This window comes from Schistocerca piceifrons, chromosome 3 (assembly GCF_021461385.2).
Source record: "Schistocerca piceifrons isolate TAMUIC-IGC-003096 chromosome 3, iqSchPice1.1, whole genome shotgun sequence".
NCBI classification, from domain to species: domain Eukaryota; kingdom Metazoa; phylum Arthropoda; class Insecta; order Orthoptera; family Acrididae; genus Schistocerca; species Schistocerca piceifrons.
The window spans coordinates 741,691,492-741,708,956 of NC_060140.1; the positions used below are offsets into that span (position 1 = coordinate 741,691,492).

The window sequence follows — 17,465 nt, forward strand, 5'->3', positions numbered from 1 at the left end:
CGGACTCGTTTCCATTAATTTTAGCTGACAATGCCTCATCAGCTAATTTAGTTTTAAGTTTTGTACGTGACGGTGGGTTTTATCATTCTATATAAGTTTTAGCGCATGTCCTTTGCGTTCTCCACTCTAATGCTTTTAGGGTGGATGTTTTAATGTGTCGCAGAGTGGCTGGCTTTTCCTTTTTATTCTCGTGATAGGCCAGCCAAGGTCATCTGATCTCTTGTTTTTACCCCTTTTACCTGTTTCTTGCTTCTCTCTGTGATTTTCTTTTCGTGTTTTGTCCACAGTAGTGTTGGTTGTCCTTCTGGTTCTTCCTTTCTCCTGTTATTGTGCTGTACGTCTCCTTTCTTTTCTTATTTCCCTTGGGTAATTGTTTTACCGGGAACAAGGGCCCGATGACCTCGCAGTTGGGCCCTTCCCCCCCCTCCCCCTCTTTTAAACCAACCAACCAACCTGCACTTGCCATGTCTAGAGCTATTGGCGGTACTTGTAGGTACGCTTCTTTCACGCTACTTCTGTCAAGCTACAGGCTCTGAAAGGACAGCAGTTACTTGAGATTGAATGCAAGCCGCTGGAAACTTATTTCAACGTAAAATTCCTTGATGTAGGCGCAAAATTGAAAAACCATGCTGCAGTCCTTATTGGCGTTCAGTCTGTCAAATGAAGAAGCGAATGGATAATGTTAAATAAACCATTTTTGTGTAGCATTTTACCGATTTTATAAAGTGGCATGATACGTGCCTCTTTCAGCACTATATACACATTTTCTGTAGGCACTTACTTGACACTGCGATAGTACGATATCCGCAGCGTACTTTTAACTTCAGACCTCAAATGCGTATTGATAATGGCCTGCTCCATTAGAGTTCGGGCATGCAGCCGCATAAATTCCACTTCTTCTTCTAATATTTCGGCTGTGTGTCGTTCAGCCATCATCAGAGCGGCCCCATGAGTGACGTCTTTTAAACGCGCAGACCGCGCCACTGCGCAAGCCGCCACTCATACACAAAGCGCCAGAGACGTTGATCGGCGGCAGGTCACATATGGATGAAATAGATCCGTAGCTGCGAGGTCGACTCACGCTGGGATAGCGATGTATCACTGCGATTTGCACTGTGGCGTCATCTTTGTAAGTTTGTTACAGAAGGTGCCGGATTCCGTGATTGATCCAAGCTGAAGCCGCTATCTCTATTAATTAATTCGTCGCCAACGCAATTTCAATTGCTTCATTCACTACTGAGTACCAGAAAGCTAAAATTTCGACGTTATCGTACACCAAAGGGGGCCCATAGTCAGTACAGTGCTCTTTCACTGCCGATTTGTTAGGTTGTAAGAGCCGGGTGTACCTGTTCTGTTGTGCATATCTTTCATGGACTGTACGCTGTCGTCTGTCTAATGTATGAAAGGCCACATTCACAGGGGACCTTGTAAACTCCATGCTTCCTAAGCACCAAATCATCTTTAATGGCCGGCCGGGGTGGACGAGCGGTTCTAGGCGCCACAGTCCGGAACCGTGCGACCGCTACGGTCGCAGGTTCGAATCCTGCCTCGGGCATAGCTGTGTGTGATGTCCTTAGGTTAGCTAGGTTTAAGTAGTTCTAAGTTCTAGGGGACTGATGACCTAAGAAGTTAAGTCCCATAGTGCTCAGAGCCATCTTTAATGGAACCAAGGAGCGCTGCTGTCTTTGGTGAAGGGCGAAAAATCACTTTTATTTTGTGTTTGCTGAGCATCCGTCCTCTTTTTGACGAAATACTTCTCACACAAAGCAGTAAAGCCATAGATTTAAAACTTTCCGTGTCTTATTCCGCATTCCTTACGCCCACTGTTGGTTTCATTCGTACTGCCTCACGCATCTGCTGCGGAGAGTATCTATTGTCTTCAAAAACTCTCTTCAAGTGCAGATGCTCGTCTTCCAGATTTCTCTCTCCAGCAACGATGTGTGTTTTTTGTGCCAGTCTGGAGGACGAGCTTCTACAATTGAAGAGAGTTTTTTAAGCCAGTGCGTACTCTCTACAGTAGATGCGTAAGGCACTACAAACGAAACCAAAGGAGGGCATAAAGAAGCAAAGAAGGCGCGGAAAGTTTTAAGCCCATGGCATTTCTGCCATATGTGGGAAGCCTATAGTCAAAAATAGGATGGATGCTCAGTAAAGATAACTTGGTACTTTGGAAGCCTGGGGTTTACAACATCCTCTGTGAGTGTGGCCTTTCTTACATCGGACAAGGAACACCGACAGTCCGTGAAAGGTGAACACAGCACCGAAGGTTCATCCGGCTCTTACAACCTAATAAACGATTGGTACCAGAGCACTGTATTGACACTAGGCTCTCTAAGGTGGCGCATTGCGTATCTGTGGCATCAAGCGCTGTGATGCAGTCCGCGTGTTTAAAAGGACGGAGCGAGTTCTAGAGCATCAGTCATTCGGCTCACCCTGAAGATAGCTGAACGATGCACGGCCGAAATATCAGACGAAAAAGTGGAATTTATGCGGCTGCACGACCGAAACATAATAGAGCAGTCATTGCGCCGCGAAAACGTGAAGATGACAAAAGCCTGTTTTTGAGAGTTCTTTGTGTAAAGCTAAACAATACCACCGCAGTTACATAGGAAAAACAATGAAATTCGCTATTTGTATGCACTATATACCTAGCCGGGTGAGTGTCTGTGGTACAAGATCCGAATCGTGACACACATATTCAAGGTTGCAAGGTGTAACAACAATGTAATGCATGCTACCCACTACGTTACCTGTGTGCTACTGGAGGGTAGATGCTGCAGTGATGTGTAAATCAACTGGAGGGAGTGCACTACTGTGAAAAGCTGTATAAAACTCCTAAAGGAATCTTCTGTTACCTCTGGTACACTTCCAGTATGGACATGAACCGAGTCGTTAAGTTTCATAGCTGTAGCGATTCTGAGTCGGAGACAGAAATGTAATGCATGCTACCCACTACGTTACCTGTGTGCTACTGGAGGGTAGATGCTGCAGTGATGTGTAAATCAACTGGAGGGAGTGCACTACTGTGAAAAGCTGTATAAAACTCCTAAAGGAATCTTCTGTTACCTCTGGTACACTTCCAGTATGGACAAGAACCGAGTCGTTAAGTTTCATAGCTGTAGCGATTCTGAGTCGGAGACAGAAATTGGTGACATCCTGTCAGCACTATGCCCATGTCTCTCTAGTAACTTACTTGACAGTTCTTGCGAGAGAGATCGAGGCGAGTTAAAGTTCTGTTCGGGTTCTTCGTGTTAGCACAATATTAACGGCATATTGTTACGTTCAGACCCCAAACGCTACTGTCCCGAATATGACTGTATCTGACAAGAAACTCGCATTCATCGCATTGGCCTGTGAGACGTATAATGATAATAATCGGTTTTTGTAAGGAGAACCGATAATGAACTACGAGAAATGACAATATGGCAGCTCATAGTGGGCATTGGTTAAAACCGAAAGCGGGTTTGAGATAGGTAAACACTGTGTAATTAAGATGAAGTATCACTCTTGAGACTTTCTGATATTTGAAATGTGTGTTGACATTCACATTTAAGTGTCTGGCAGAGGGCTCATCGAACTACTTTTACAGTAACTTTATATATTCCACTCTTGAACAGCTCGCGGAAAAACGAACGCCTATATCTTTCCGTGATAGCTCAGATTTCCCTTATTTTATGGTGACAATCGTTTCTTCCTGCGTAAGTAGGTGTCAACTAAATACTTTCGCATTCGGAGGAGAAAGTTCGTGATTGAAAAGAACCTGCCGCAACGAAAAACGTCTTTGTTTCAATGATTTCCACCCCAAATCCTGTATCATGTCCGTGACACTCTCTCCCCTATTTATCGACAATACAAAACGTGCTACCCTTCTTTGAAGTTTCTCTACGTACTGCGTAATGATGCAACACCTCATAGCAGTACTCCAAAACAGGACGGACAAGCGTAGAGTAAGCACTGTTAGTAGATCTTTTGTATCTTCTTAATGTTCCACCAATGAGACGCAATCTTTGCTTTGCCTTCCCCACAACATTTTCTATGCGTTCTTGCCAATTTAAGTTGTCCTTAAATGTAATTCGCAGGTATTTAGTCGTGTAACCGAAGTTTTACCGATGTCTTTAAGCACTGAAGTGGATGATCTCGCACTTTTCATTATCTAGGTTCAACTGCCAGTTTTCGCACCATATAAATATCTTATCTAAATCGTTTTGCAATTTGTTTTGATCTTTCTATGACTTTACTGGAGGATAAACGACAGAATTATCTGTTAACAACCTAAGACATCTGCTCAGATTGTCTCCTAAATCGTTTACATAGATAAGGAACACCACAGGGGCGATAACAAATTGGTTCAAATGGCTCCAAGCACTGTGGGACTTAACATGTGAGGTCATTAGTCCCCTAGACTTAGAACTGCGTAAACCTAACTAACCTAAGGACATCACACAAATCCATGCTCGAGGCAGGGTTCGAACCTGCGACCGTAGCAGCCGCGTGGTTCCAGACTGAAGTGCCTAGAACCGCTCTGCTACAGCGGTCGGCTGGTCCTATAACACTACCTTGGGGAACGCCAGAAATCATTTCTGTGTTAATCAATGACTTTGCGTCAGTTACTACCAACTGTGACTTCCATGCCAGGAAATCATGAATCCAGACGCATTACTAAGACAATATTTCATAAGCGCGCTAAGCAGCTAATAAAGTACGGTGTCAAAAGCTTCTGGAAATTTAGAAATACGGAATCAACTTGATGGCACTCAACACTTCATGTGAGTAAAGAACTGGGCCGGCCGGAGTGGCCGGGGGGTTCTAGGCGCTACAGTCTGGAACCGCGCGACCGCTACGGTCGCAGGTTCGAATCCTGCCTCGGGTATGGATGCGTGTGATGTTCTTAGGTTAGTTAGGTTTAAGTAGTTCTAAGTTCTAGGGGACTGATGACCTCAGCAGTTAAGTCCCATAGTGGTCAGAGACCAGTAAAGAACTGGTTGTCTTCACAAGAACGATGTTTTCTAAATTCCTATTCACTGTGTGTCGATAGACCGTTCTTTTCGACATAATTCATAATGTTCGAACATAATATATGTTCAGAAATCCTGCTGCATGTCAACGTTAATGATACGGGCCTCTAATTTAGTGTATTACTTTTCTTGAATATTGGTGTGACATGTGCACCTTTCCAGCCTTTGGGTACGGATCTTTCGTCGAGTGCACGGTTGATGGAACTATTGCATCAGCATACTCTAAAAGGAAGGTAGGATACATTGATGGAACTATTGCATCAGCGTACTCTGAAAGGAACCTAATTGGATACAATCTGGACAGGAAGATTTTTTTTATTGAGTGATTTACGTTGCTTCACTACTCCGAGGATATGTACTAAGTTACTCATTTTGGCAGCTGTTTTCAATTCTTCTTTTGTGAAGAAATTTCGGAAGGCTGTGTTTAGTAACTCTACTTTAGCAGCACTGTCATCGATAGTATTTCCACTGCTATAGCGTTGAGAACGCATTGATTGTGACTTGCCGCAAGCATACTTCACACACGACCCGAATCTCTTTGGATTTTGTGCCAGGTTTCGTGACAAAGTTTCCTTGTGGAAACTATTACAAGCATCTTGCACTGAAGTCCGCGCTAAATTTCGAGCTTCTGCAAATTGTTGTCAATCTTGGGGAACTCGCATTCGTGTTAATTTAGCATGCTTTTTTCGTTATTTCTGCACCGGTGTTCTGACCTGTTTTATGTACCGTGGGGGATCAGCTCCGTCTTTTTTATTTTATTTGGTATAAATATCTCAATTGCTGTCGATACTATTTCTTCACTTCTAGTCTACACTTATATTGTTAATTTGGAGGGAGCGGAAGTTGTCTCTCAGCAAGGCACCAAGTGAATTTTTATCTTCTTCTTTACTTAACAGATATATTCTCGTTTATTTTTGGCGGCTTTGGGAGTTACGGTATTCAGTCTCGCTATGACAATCTTGTGTTCACTAATCCCTGTGTCCGTTTTGATACTCGTTATTAGCTTAGGTTTATTTGTTGTTAAGTGGTCAAATGTGCCGTTTACTATTCGAGAGGGCTCATGAACTAACTGCTCGCAAAAATTTTCAGAGAATGCGTTTAGAACAATTTCGGATGAAGTTTTATGCATACCTTCGCATTTAAACTTGTATTTGCGCCAACATATTGAGGGTAAATTGAAGTCACAACCAACTATAATTATATGAGTCGGGTACGTCTTTATCCCTTCCCCTCCTCTCATGAATCATGGACCTTGCCGTTGGTGGGGAGGCTTGCGTGCCTCAGCGATACAGATAGCCGTACCGTAGGTGCAGCCACAATGGAGGGGTATCTGTTGACAGGCCAGACAAACGCATGGTTCCTGAAGAGGGGCAGCAGTATTTTCAGTAGTTGCAGGGGCAGCGGTCTGGATGATTGAATGACCTGGCCTTGTAACATCAACCAAAACGGCCTTGTTGTGTTGGTACTGTGATCGGCTGAAAGCAAGGGGAAACTACAACTGTAGTTTTTCCCGAGGGCTTGCAGCTCTATTGTATGGTTAGATGAAGATGGCATTCTCTTGGGTAAAATATTCTGGAGGTAAAATAGTTCCCCATTCCGGGTGGGGACTACTTTGGAGGATGTCGTTATCAAAGAGAAACAAAACTGGCATTTTACAGATCGGAACGTGGAATGTCAGATTCCTTAACTGGGCAGGTAGGTAAGAAAATTTAAAAAGGGAAATGGATAGGTTACAGCTAAATATAGAGGGAGTTGAGAAGTTCAGTGGCAGGAGGAACAGGACCTCTGGTCAGGTGAATATAGGGTTATAAATACAAAATCAAAGAGGGATAGCCGCGCGGGATTAGCCGAGCGGTCTCAGGCGCTGCAGTCATGGACTGTGCAGCTGGTCCCGGTGGAAGTTCGAGTCCTCGCTCGGGCATGGGTGTGTGTGTGTGTTTGTCCTTAGGATAATTTAGGTTAAGTAGTGTGTAAGCTTAGGGACTGATGACCTTAGCAGTTAAGTAGCATAAGATTTAAAAAAAAATAGGGATAATGCGTGAATAGGTTTAATAATGAAAACAAAATAGGAACACAAAGAAATGCGTACTAGAGATTAGCATAATCAGTTTCCGCCGTCTTCTGCAGTTTTTGTTGTTATTGGTCATGAAGTTGCGATTCGTGTAGCATTTGTAAATATTTCACCTTCTACACATTTAAGTGCTTTATAATACATTAAAACTATTTGGAATATGTTGTTAATTCTTCAGGTATGTAATTTTGTGGTGAGTAAAATGCTACACATTTTAGAACTATTTATGCATCTGGACAGTTTAACCACACTTCATTGGTAATGCACCACCTCGACCCTTGAAACAGAAGATGATCTCGTGCGATGGAAATGTGATACTTGTAAATGATCTGAGTTACTTTAATGTTTTAATAGTTTATCTATGGGACTTCATCATCTTGAAATGGAAATCTGCGTTAGTTTCCAGTAACTTTTATTTCAAAATGTATTTAACTTTAACTGGTTTTTTATCATACAGATACTTCTCCGTGTGTAGTGGAGTAGGAATATAGTAGACAAACTGTTAAATACTATAGTGACAAGATTTTCTCGATTGGAACGCGGCCGGCCGATGTGGCCGAGCGGTTCTAGGCGCTTGTCTGGAATCGCGCGACCGCTACCGTCGCAGGTTCGAATCCTGCCACGGGCATGGTTGCCTGTGATGTTCTTCGGTTGGGACTGATGATCTCAGATGCTGTTAAGTCCCATAGTGCTCAGGGCCATTTGAACAATTTTTTTTACTGGAGCGCTTTTAAATTTCAGTAGAATATTCGTTCCTAGATACATGACCATGTTGCAACTTCGAACGTGTTTTCACGTTTGGAAAAACGTTAATCTCCCGAAACCATTTTTTTATCTTCCGTAAATGACCGCAGCACATAAAAAGTGAATATCATTACTTAAAAACGACGTAAGTTATAGGGCTCCTGGCAGAATGGTCGAATGCAATTACGTGGTTCACGTATTTTGACTATTACATTGATTTTTGACTATCAATGTTAAATTCTGTCTCAATCCGTCTGTTATAGGATATGCCCACTGAGATATGTAGGTAAATTAATAGCAACGCAAATACGAGGCGTGTTTTTTAAATAAGTACCGTTTTGAAATTAAAAAAAGGACATGTTAAGATATCTCAATGATTTTATTTTTACATGAAAGCCTGTACCTTAATCTACGCACTGACGCCATTACAGTCTGAGTCTTCCTTGTTTACGTTGTGTACTGAGTGTTTAAGAGGCCTGCGATAATCGTGAGTTCCTCCCACTGTGAAGTACGGGCTGTTATAAGATTTCTTAGTGCTAAAGGCCTAAAAGCGATCGATATTCATAGTGAAATCTGTGCAGTTTACGGAGAAAACATTATGAGTGATGGAATGGTAAGAAAGTGGGTGAGAGCTTTTGAAGATGGCTCCACAAATGTGCATGATGAACAACGGAGTGGGCGTCCTTCGGTTGTTAATGAAAGTTTGGTGCAGGAAGTGGACAATACGGTGAGAGAAAACAGACGCTTTACGATTTTCTCCTTGAGGGATGACTTTCCTAATGTTTCTCGAAGTGTTTTGTATGGCATTGTGACAGAACACTTGAATTACCGAAAATTGTGCGCACGTTGGGTACCGAAAATGTTGACGGATGTGCACAAAACCAAATGTTTAGACAGTGCACTGACTATCCTTGAATGGTACCACAACGATGGTGATGATTTCTTAAGCCAAGCTGTTACGGGCGATGAAATATGGGTGGCCTACGTCGCACCAGAATCAAAGCAACAGTCCATGGAAGTTGAGCAAGGGCATCGTTTTGTTGCAAGACAATGCCCGTCCGCATGTGGCGATTCAGACCAAAGATCTCATCACATCTCCGTACAGCCCCGATCTTGCGCCGAGTGACTACCATGTGTTCCTGCACTTGAAGAAACACCTGGGAGGTCAGCGTCTTCAAGAAGATGACGAAGTCAAAACAGTGGTGATGCAGTGGTTAACAAGTCAGGCGGCAGACTTCTATGAGGAGGGTATTCAAAAACTGGTACAACGTTATGACAAGTGCCTCAATATTGACGGAAATTATGTAGAAAAGCAGATTAAGGTACAGGCTTTCATGTAAAAATAAAATTATTGAGATATCTTAGCAGGTCTTTTTTAAATTTCAAAACGGTACTTACTTAAAAAACACGCCTCGTATTTCTCAGATTATAAGTCAAGCAACGACTGAATTATAAATACGAAAGGTACTGGGGAGACACAATATTCAATAATCGGTATTAATAGAAAGAAACCGTTAAGAATAAGAAAATTATTTTAGAAAAAAATCAGGAATAAGTGATGTAAGTTATTGAGAAAATTGTAGACATTAAACACTGACAGTAATCTATGATTAGATTCAATAATAAAAAACATTTTTACTGCGAAAAATTAAAAATATTTTATTTTCCCCTAAACGTACGCATCCGTAGCGGTGTGGTATAAAAGTTCTGTGAGCACACGAGAGTACACGAGAAATTGTCACAATGTGGAATGATCGCACTGGTTTGAACTCTGACGTGGTAGATAGAGGTCGACCCACTGTTACAAATTTCCAGTGCAGCTGGTCTGTAGCAGTATCTGGCACACAAGCTAAGCCAGAGCGCTGCAGAGGTCGAGGGGCAACGTCGGCGGACTAGTGAGCTGGCGAGCGTTGGAGTTGGTGCAGCGGCCGTCAGTTGTCACGTCTCGCCGGAGTCTCCCGTGGTCTCGACGTCGGCAGCGTCCAGGGGCGCCCTCCTCAGGAAGATGCGGATGATCCTGCAACACCACAACATTACTTAGCACTGGACTCGCATTCGGGAGGACGACGGTTCAATCCCGCGTCCGGCCATCCTGATTTAGGTTTTCCGTGATTTCCCTAAATCACTCCAGGCAAATGCCGAGATGGTTCCTCTGAAAGGGCACGGCCGACTTCCCCCCCTAATCCGATGAGACCGATGACCACTCTGTCTGGTCTCCTTCCCCAAACCAACCAACCAACCATTACTTAGCTCCAGAAGCTGCAAAGACTGCCTACCGCGTCACACACAACACTTGGTAACTCTATATTTACAAGTAATCTACTACAGAATCAACCTTTCACTCCGCAACGGAGTCAGCGCTGTTTTGAAACTCCCTCGCAGATTTAAACTGTATGCCAAACCGGGAGTCGAGCTGGGAATCTTCCTTTCGCGAGGAATACTCTAACCGACCAAAACTATCCACACACAAGTCAAGGCTATAGTTGCGTCAATACTTGCCTTCCTATCGATCGTCCCTACAGTGTTTCAGCTCTGTTTTTGCAGAAGCGTGAATCACGAGTGTAGATTGCTAGCCCTGCGAGAGGGATGTAGAGCTTGCTGCCCCGCATCTCTCCTCTCCACTGCGACATTCTAACAGGTAAGTTCTCTTTCTTGACTTCATAGGCTTTCCCAGCTTGTTATGTTATGTTAACCGGGGACCAAGATACGACGGATAGGCTCTGTCCCCACCGCAGCCGCAGTGGTCCGCAACCCCACGACGACTACTGCAGTCCACTTCACCCCTCTGCCACTCCACACTGAACCCAGGGTTATTGTGCGGTTCGGCCCCCGGTGCACCCCCCCCCCCCCCCCCCCTCCAGGGAACGTCTCACAACAGACGAGTGTAACCCCTATGTTTGCGTGGTAGAGTAATGGTGGTGTACGCGTACGTGGAGAACTTGTTTGCGCAGCAATTGCCCACATAGTGTAGCTGAGGCGGAATAAGAGGAACCAGCCCGCATTTGCCGAAGCAGATGGAAAACCGCCAAAGAACCATCCACAGACTGGCCGGCTCACCAAACCTCGGCATAAATCCCCCGGGCGGATTCGTGCCGGGGACCGGCGCTCCTTCCCGCCCGGAAAGCCGTGCGTTAGACCGCACGGCCAAACGGGCGGGCTTTTCCCAGCTTAGTAATTCCTGATAGGCTCTTCAGGTTTCCTGTTGGATCCTAAACTCACCATGATTTAAAATTTCGGAGATCCATCTGTCAACCATCTTAAATAGAATGTTTATGCTGCTGAGTCCTGCTGTGAACTGATGCAAAGGTTTTTTTTCCCTTTATTGAGTTTCGATTTCCCCCCAAGGGGGCAGGCTGGCAGCTGATTAGTACGCCGCTCTTCAGCCTACAGAATTTTTAAAAACATAAGAAGAAGATAATAAACAATAAAAGCAGGCGATAAAAACGGTGACTTAAATTGTAAAAAGGCGGAAAGTTGTGGAAGTTAAAACATAAAACAAAGGGTTGGTGAAGATAATTAAATACACAGGAATCAGACAGGTAAAATAGTATACCGACAGTAAAAAAAAACATGGCGACAGTATGATTGCTATTCGCTACACTTCAGAAAAGAGACACAACACTTAACACTCGCTTAAAACACTGCACTAAAAAGTTAGCATGAAGATGACACACCACAGCCAAGGACAGATGCGGGGGGGGGGGGGGACCTGGACAGATGAGGGGAAAAAAGGGGGAGGAGAGGAAAAAGCGAAGTGGGAGAAAGGAGCCAACGGAGTGGGAGGACTCATAGGGGGGGGGGGGGGGCAGGGCAGACACGAGATGGGAAAGGCAGAGGAGGGGAATGCAAAAAGACTCTAGGGAGAGAAGGGAGTCAAAGAGAGTGTTGGTGGGGTAGAGGGAAAAAAAAACAGGATGGGGGGGGGGGGGGGGGAGAGGGAGCTCAAAAATGGTCAAATGGCTCTGAGTACTATGGGACTCAACTGCTGAGGTCATTAGTCCCCTAGAACTTAGAACTAGTTAAACCTAACTAACCTAAGGACATCACAAACATCCATGCCCGAGGCAGGATTCGAACCTGCGACCGTAGCGGTCTTGCGGTTCCAGACTGCAGCGCCTTTAACCGCACGGCCACTTCGGCCGGCTGGAGAGGGAGCCCAGGAAAAGGACAGAGGAAGAGGGGGGGAGATGAGGATCAGAGTTGATAGGAGGAATAAATGGAGGGAGAGAGGGCATTATCTTGGGGGGGGGGGGGGGCGGGGGGCGGGCGAGAGTTTGAGAGGAGAAGAGCAACCAGGGGATGGGGGGGATCAAGTCGGCGGGAGGTGTAGAGGACACGGATATGTTCGAGGTAAAGGAACAGATGGGGGAAAGAAATCAAGTTGTAGACGATCCGCTAGGGGGACGTGAGGCGTTACGCAAGGCGAGGCGGAGTGCATGGCGCTCGAGATCTGGAGGATGCGAAGGTTGCAAGTTGTAGTCCTATATAAGCCTCCGTGTCGTAAACTGCGCATGCGCCGCAAACCACAGCTGCTGCCCTACAAGACTGCGCCGTTGGCGCTGCACTTAGTAGAACACTGGCGGCAACGATGTATCGCACTCAAAGACTATTTTCAAACTCTCGGGCTGGCCGCACGAAAGAACATTCTGTTTTGATGCGGTATAGTACAGCGTTCCACGTCTCTATTAATCAAAAAATCTGTCGACGTAATTTCAATTTCGTTTTTCACAAATGCTGTTCAAAAACCAGAAGTACTGATAACTATCTTAGTATCATCAAATTGCATCTCATGTCCCTCGTTTAGGCAATGTTCTACTACCGCAAATTCTTTCCGACTGTTGTAGCTTCGTATGACTGCAATGTTCCACACACCCCACACTGACACAAGATTTTATATATGCCAGGTTTCCGAAGTCGCAAAACATCTTCCACTGAGCAGAACAGTGCCATAATCTTGTATGGTGGATGGAACAAACGCTTACTATTAAAACTCCTTAAAATTCTTCAAGTCTTAAACGATATGCCTAAGCGTAAGGAATAAAGGCCACAGATCTGTGCTCATCTTCATGCACCTCTGCAGATGGTCCAGAATCCATAGATCGACGAATCTGCTTCTCAGAGTATCCATTTTCCTTAAACACAGTTCTTGCATGCAAAGAGTTGCCATCCACTGTGCAAGTAGCCTGGTTATATGTTTGTATGTTGGCAGCGCTATAGACTGTATTAATATCACTGACAGCGCTCGGCGCCTTCGGTAAGGGACTCTGTGGTTGGACGGACATCCATCGTAAAATGATGATTGATGTATTTGCTAATGTTGAGGTAGTGGAATTATTGACGATTATACAGGGTGTTTCAAAATCAATATACCTGTTTTAATACATTATAGCATTTATTATATTCAATTTAAAATTAGAGATAGTACATCAAATGAAAGAGTAGCTCAAATATTTTTATTTGTAAACCTGTTACAAGCTCTAAAGCCTACAGACTACGGTCTACTTACCAACTTTGCAAACAAAAAGTTGGTGAATGACCATGAAGCTTTCCTGGATCGTGTCGTCTTCAATGATGACTCGACATTTCATGTAATTGGAAATGGCCGGCCGCGGTGGTCTCGCGGTTCTAGGCGCGCAGTCCGGAACCGCGCGACTGCTACGGTCGCAGGTTCGAATCCTGCCTCGGGCATGGATGTGTGTGTTGTCCTTAGGTTAGTTAGGTTTAAGTAGTTCTAAGTTCTAGGGGACTGATGACCACAGCATTTGAGTCCCATAGTGCTCAGAGCCATTTGAACCATTTTTAATTGGAAATGTGAACACACTTATTGTATGTGTCTGGAGGTCACCAAATCCCCACGAAATGGCACAGTTGAAACGAAACTTCTCTAAATTAAATGTTCCTTGTGTCATATCCCAGCGGAAAGTTTAAGAGTCTCTCTTTTTGCTGTGCAGCAACTGTAGCTGGTGCTTCGTATCGTGATGCGTTGGAAGTGTGGCTCTTTCTGTAGACTGGAAGAAGCTGAAGAGCAGAACTTTATTTGGCAGCAAGATGGTGTGCCGTCTCTGGCGTGACAGACTACACGATTGATTAAACGACGTTGGTTGCAAGGCGCGGAATGACAGAGCTTGTTACGCATGATCTCCACCGTCACCTGATCTGATGCCAAGCGATTTTTACCCTTGTGATTCGTAAAGGATCATGTGTATCAACCTGCGCTACAAGCTGGAGTACGTGACTTCAGAAACAGTACTGAAACAGTTGTTGCAACAATTACCTCTGACACAGCAATCAAGCTTTGGGAAGAACTCGGCTATCAGCTCGATGTGTGCTGTGTGACGAATAATGCTCACATCGAACAGTTGTAAGGAAAACTATTTGAGTTGTTCTTTCATTCAATATTTTTACAATAATGTAAGCTAAATGCAATAAATGTTACAAAGCCTTCAAACAGGTATATTCATTTTGAAACACCCTGTATAGCTTTTGGAACTGGATGTCACATGATTAAGGTAAAATCTGCTAAATACATTGTTTGCTCTTCAACAAAATCTTTCGTTTGCTAACCAAATCCCTGCTAGTGGTTAGAGCCTGTGGTAGTTAGAATCTTTTTATTCGGCTGGTTGTAGTTGCTGCTTGAAGTAATTTCTGTAATTCGTGTTATGTAGATTTTCTGTGAGGTAAGTGACTTATGAAATGTATGGGTTATTGTCAGGATTTCTTCTAATTCTGGGCCATTCTTTCGAGTTAATTATTTGAAGTCATGTCATCATTACAGAGCAATCAGATTGGGTTGGGCTTTTATATTATGGGCTCGTAATTGAATAGCTTAAGTTTGAGTTGCCTTTGTTAGGGAAGATTCTGTAGGTCAGTGTTTAATAAAAAAAATAATTAAAGAGGTAGTTTCAACTGTACCAATGCTAGGTCATTCTTAGGACTCTGATATCCAGAACACATGCTAGGACAGTTTAATCCAAGAACTTGCGCATTTGATGACTGCGATTAAGGAAGATGACAACTCTGATAAGCAGATTCGTCGGGCTATGCAGTTTGGACCATCCCCAGAGGCGCATGAAGAAGCGCATGTCTGTGGCCTTTATTCCTCATGTTGGGGGCATATGGTTTGAGACTGGAAGAATTTTGAGCAGGTTTTACATTAAGAGTGTGTTCCGTCCACCTTCCAAGATTAGGGCACTGCTCGGCTTTGTGAAAGATGATTTGGGGCCCAGGACGTCTGGTGTATACAGATTCCAGTGTCATTGTGGGAAGGCTTATGTCGGCAGTTCGTTTCGCACAGTTCAGGACAACATGGAACATCATCGTCACACATGGCTACAAAATCTGGAAGATTGGTGTGTAATATATTACTTCTATACGGTCTGGTTGTGTGTAAAAACTTTGTAGCGAGAGTGAGAGCCAAAGACATTACACAGTAACTGCGCTCATAGTAGCGGACAATGGTTAAATATTATTTCCGAGAGACCATGATCTCTGTACATAGTAATTAAGACTAAGATTATTGGGGCTTCTTCTGTTCTGGGATATAGAACAAATGATTGGATGGGTGTTAATTAAATAAAGGATATGTTCACCATCATTGTAACAGTACAAAAGCATTATTTTCAGCAACGAATAAACTGGTTTTCGCCGACGGACATTAGTAAGTAAGCTTCAACTAATAATCTGTATTTCTGTTTATTATCAATACCTATGACGCCTACCTCGATACTGAAGAGAATTCCACGAACCTGCAACCAACAAGATGGGAAAAACTTCGGTAAAAAAAAAAAATCTTTTCACACCACGCTGAACGAGGAAATACACTGAAGAAACTGGTATAGGTAAGCGCATTCAAAAGCAGAGATATGCAAACAGGCTGAATACGGCGCTGCGGTCGGCAACGCTATCTAAGACAATAAGTGTTTGGCGCAGTTGTTAGATCGGTTACTGCTGATACAACGGCAAGTTACCAAGATTTAAATGAATTTGAGCGTGGTGTTTAGATGGCGCAGGAGCGATGGGACACAGCATCTCCGAGGTAGCGATGAAGTGGGGATCTTCCCGAACGACCATTTCTCGAGTGTACCGTGAATATCAGGAATCCGGTAAAACATCAAATCTCCGACATCGCTGCGGCCGGAAAAATACACTGCAAAAACGGGGCCAGCAACGACTGAAGAGAATCGTTCAACGTGACAGAAGCGCAACCTTCCGCAGATCGCTGCAAATTTCCATGTTGGGCCATCAGCAAGTGTCAAGAGTGCGAACCATTCAACGAAACATCATCGATATGGGCTTCCGGAGCCGAAGGCCCACTCGTGTACCCCTGATGACTGCACGATTCAAAGCTTTAAGCCTCGCCTGCGCCCGTCAACACCGACAATGGTCTGTTGATGACTGGAAACATGTTGCCTGGTCGGACGAGTCTCTTTTCAAATTGTATCGAGCGGATGGATGTGGACGGGTATGGAGATAATCTTCATGAATCCATGGACCCCGCATGTCAGCAGGGAACTGTTCAAGCTGGTGGAGGCTCTGTAATAGTGTGGGGCGTGTGCAGTTAGAGTGAAGTGGGATCCCAATACTTCTAGATACGACTCTGACAGGTGACGTGTACATAAGCATCCTGTCTGATCACCTACATCCATTCATGTCCATTGTGGATTCCGACGGACTTGGATAATTCCAGCAGGACAATGCGACACCCAATATGTCCAGAATTGCTACAGAGTGGCTCCAGGAACACTCTTCTGAGTTTAAACACTTCCGCTGGCCACTAAACTCCATTGTTGAGCGCATCCGGGATGCCTTGCAACTAGCTGTTCAGAAGAGATCTCCACCCTCTCGTACTCTTACAGATTTATAGACATTCCTGCAGGAGTCATGTGGTCAGTGCCCTCCAGCACTACTTCAGACATTAGTCGAGTCCATGCCATGTAGTGTTGCGGCACTTCTGCATGCTCACGGGGGTCCTACATGATATTAGACAGGTGTACCAGTTTCTTTGGTTCTTTAGTGTATATGACGCGACAAAATTAGTCTACGTATGATCAAAATACTATATTACATTTCACACACCAGCAAAAATATACAATACAATACGAATCTTTTTAGGTGAACATTGCTTAAACGAGGCACACAAGATGAAATTTTACGAGACTGAGATAGCTGCCAGTACTTTCGGTTTTCAAACAATGCTGGTAAAGAGGCATTTCAAATGACATGGGAGACAGTTTGATTAATATAAACTATGGTATTTCCCTTAGCAGGCCGTGGAACCCAGTACTATCCTGCACCAAAACAGACCATTCTTCTGTGTGGCCAGCCCGAGTGTCTGAAAATAGACTTTGAGTGTGATATGTCGTTACAGGTGAGTTTTGGAAGGCAGTGGCTATAGTGGGCGGCGCATAAGACGCATGCGGCAAGGAGGCCTCTATAGGACGACGATTTGCAGTCCTGGCATCATTTTTCAGCAGGACACAGCAGCAGCAGTGTTCTCCTGAAGATATCGGACAGATGGATCGCCGAAATATCGAATCATGTTGATTTTAGGGTCCGGCAGCAAACGCGAGAACGTTGTACACATACACATCATCAGTGCATACTTCAATAACTAGAATTACGATTCTCTGTAACAG

The 17,465-nt window shown here is 44.2% G+C and overlaps 1 protein-coding gene across 1 annotated transcript in view; it reads right to left on the bottom strand.

Annotated features, from left to right (window-relative positions):
- Window positions 1–9,449: 9,449 nt before the first annotated feature.
- LOC124789482 (proton-coupled folate transporter) overlaps window positions 9,450–17,465 on the bottom strand; it is a 302,728-nt gene continuing 294,712 nt past the window's right edge. The window contains exon 10 of the mRNA XM_047256860.1: window positions 9,450–9,847. Within this exon, the coding sequence (XP_047112816.1) occupies window positions 9,769–9,847 (79 nt within the window). The 3' untranslated portion in view covers window positions 9,450–9,768. The remainder of the gene's footprint in view (window positions 9,848–17,465) is intronic.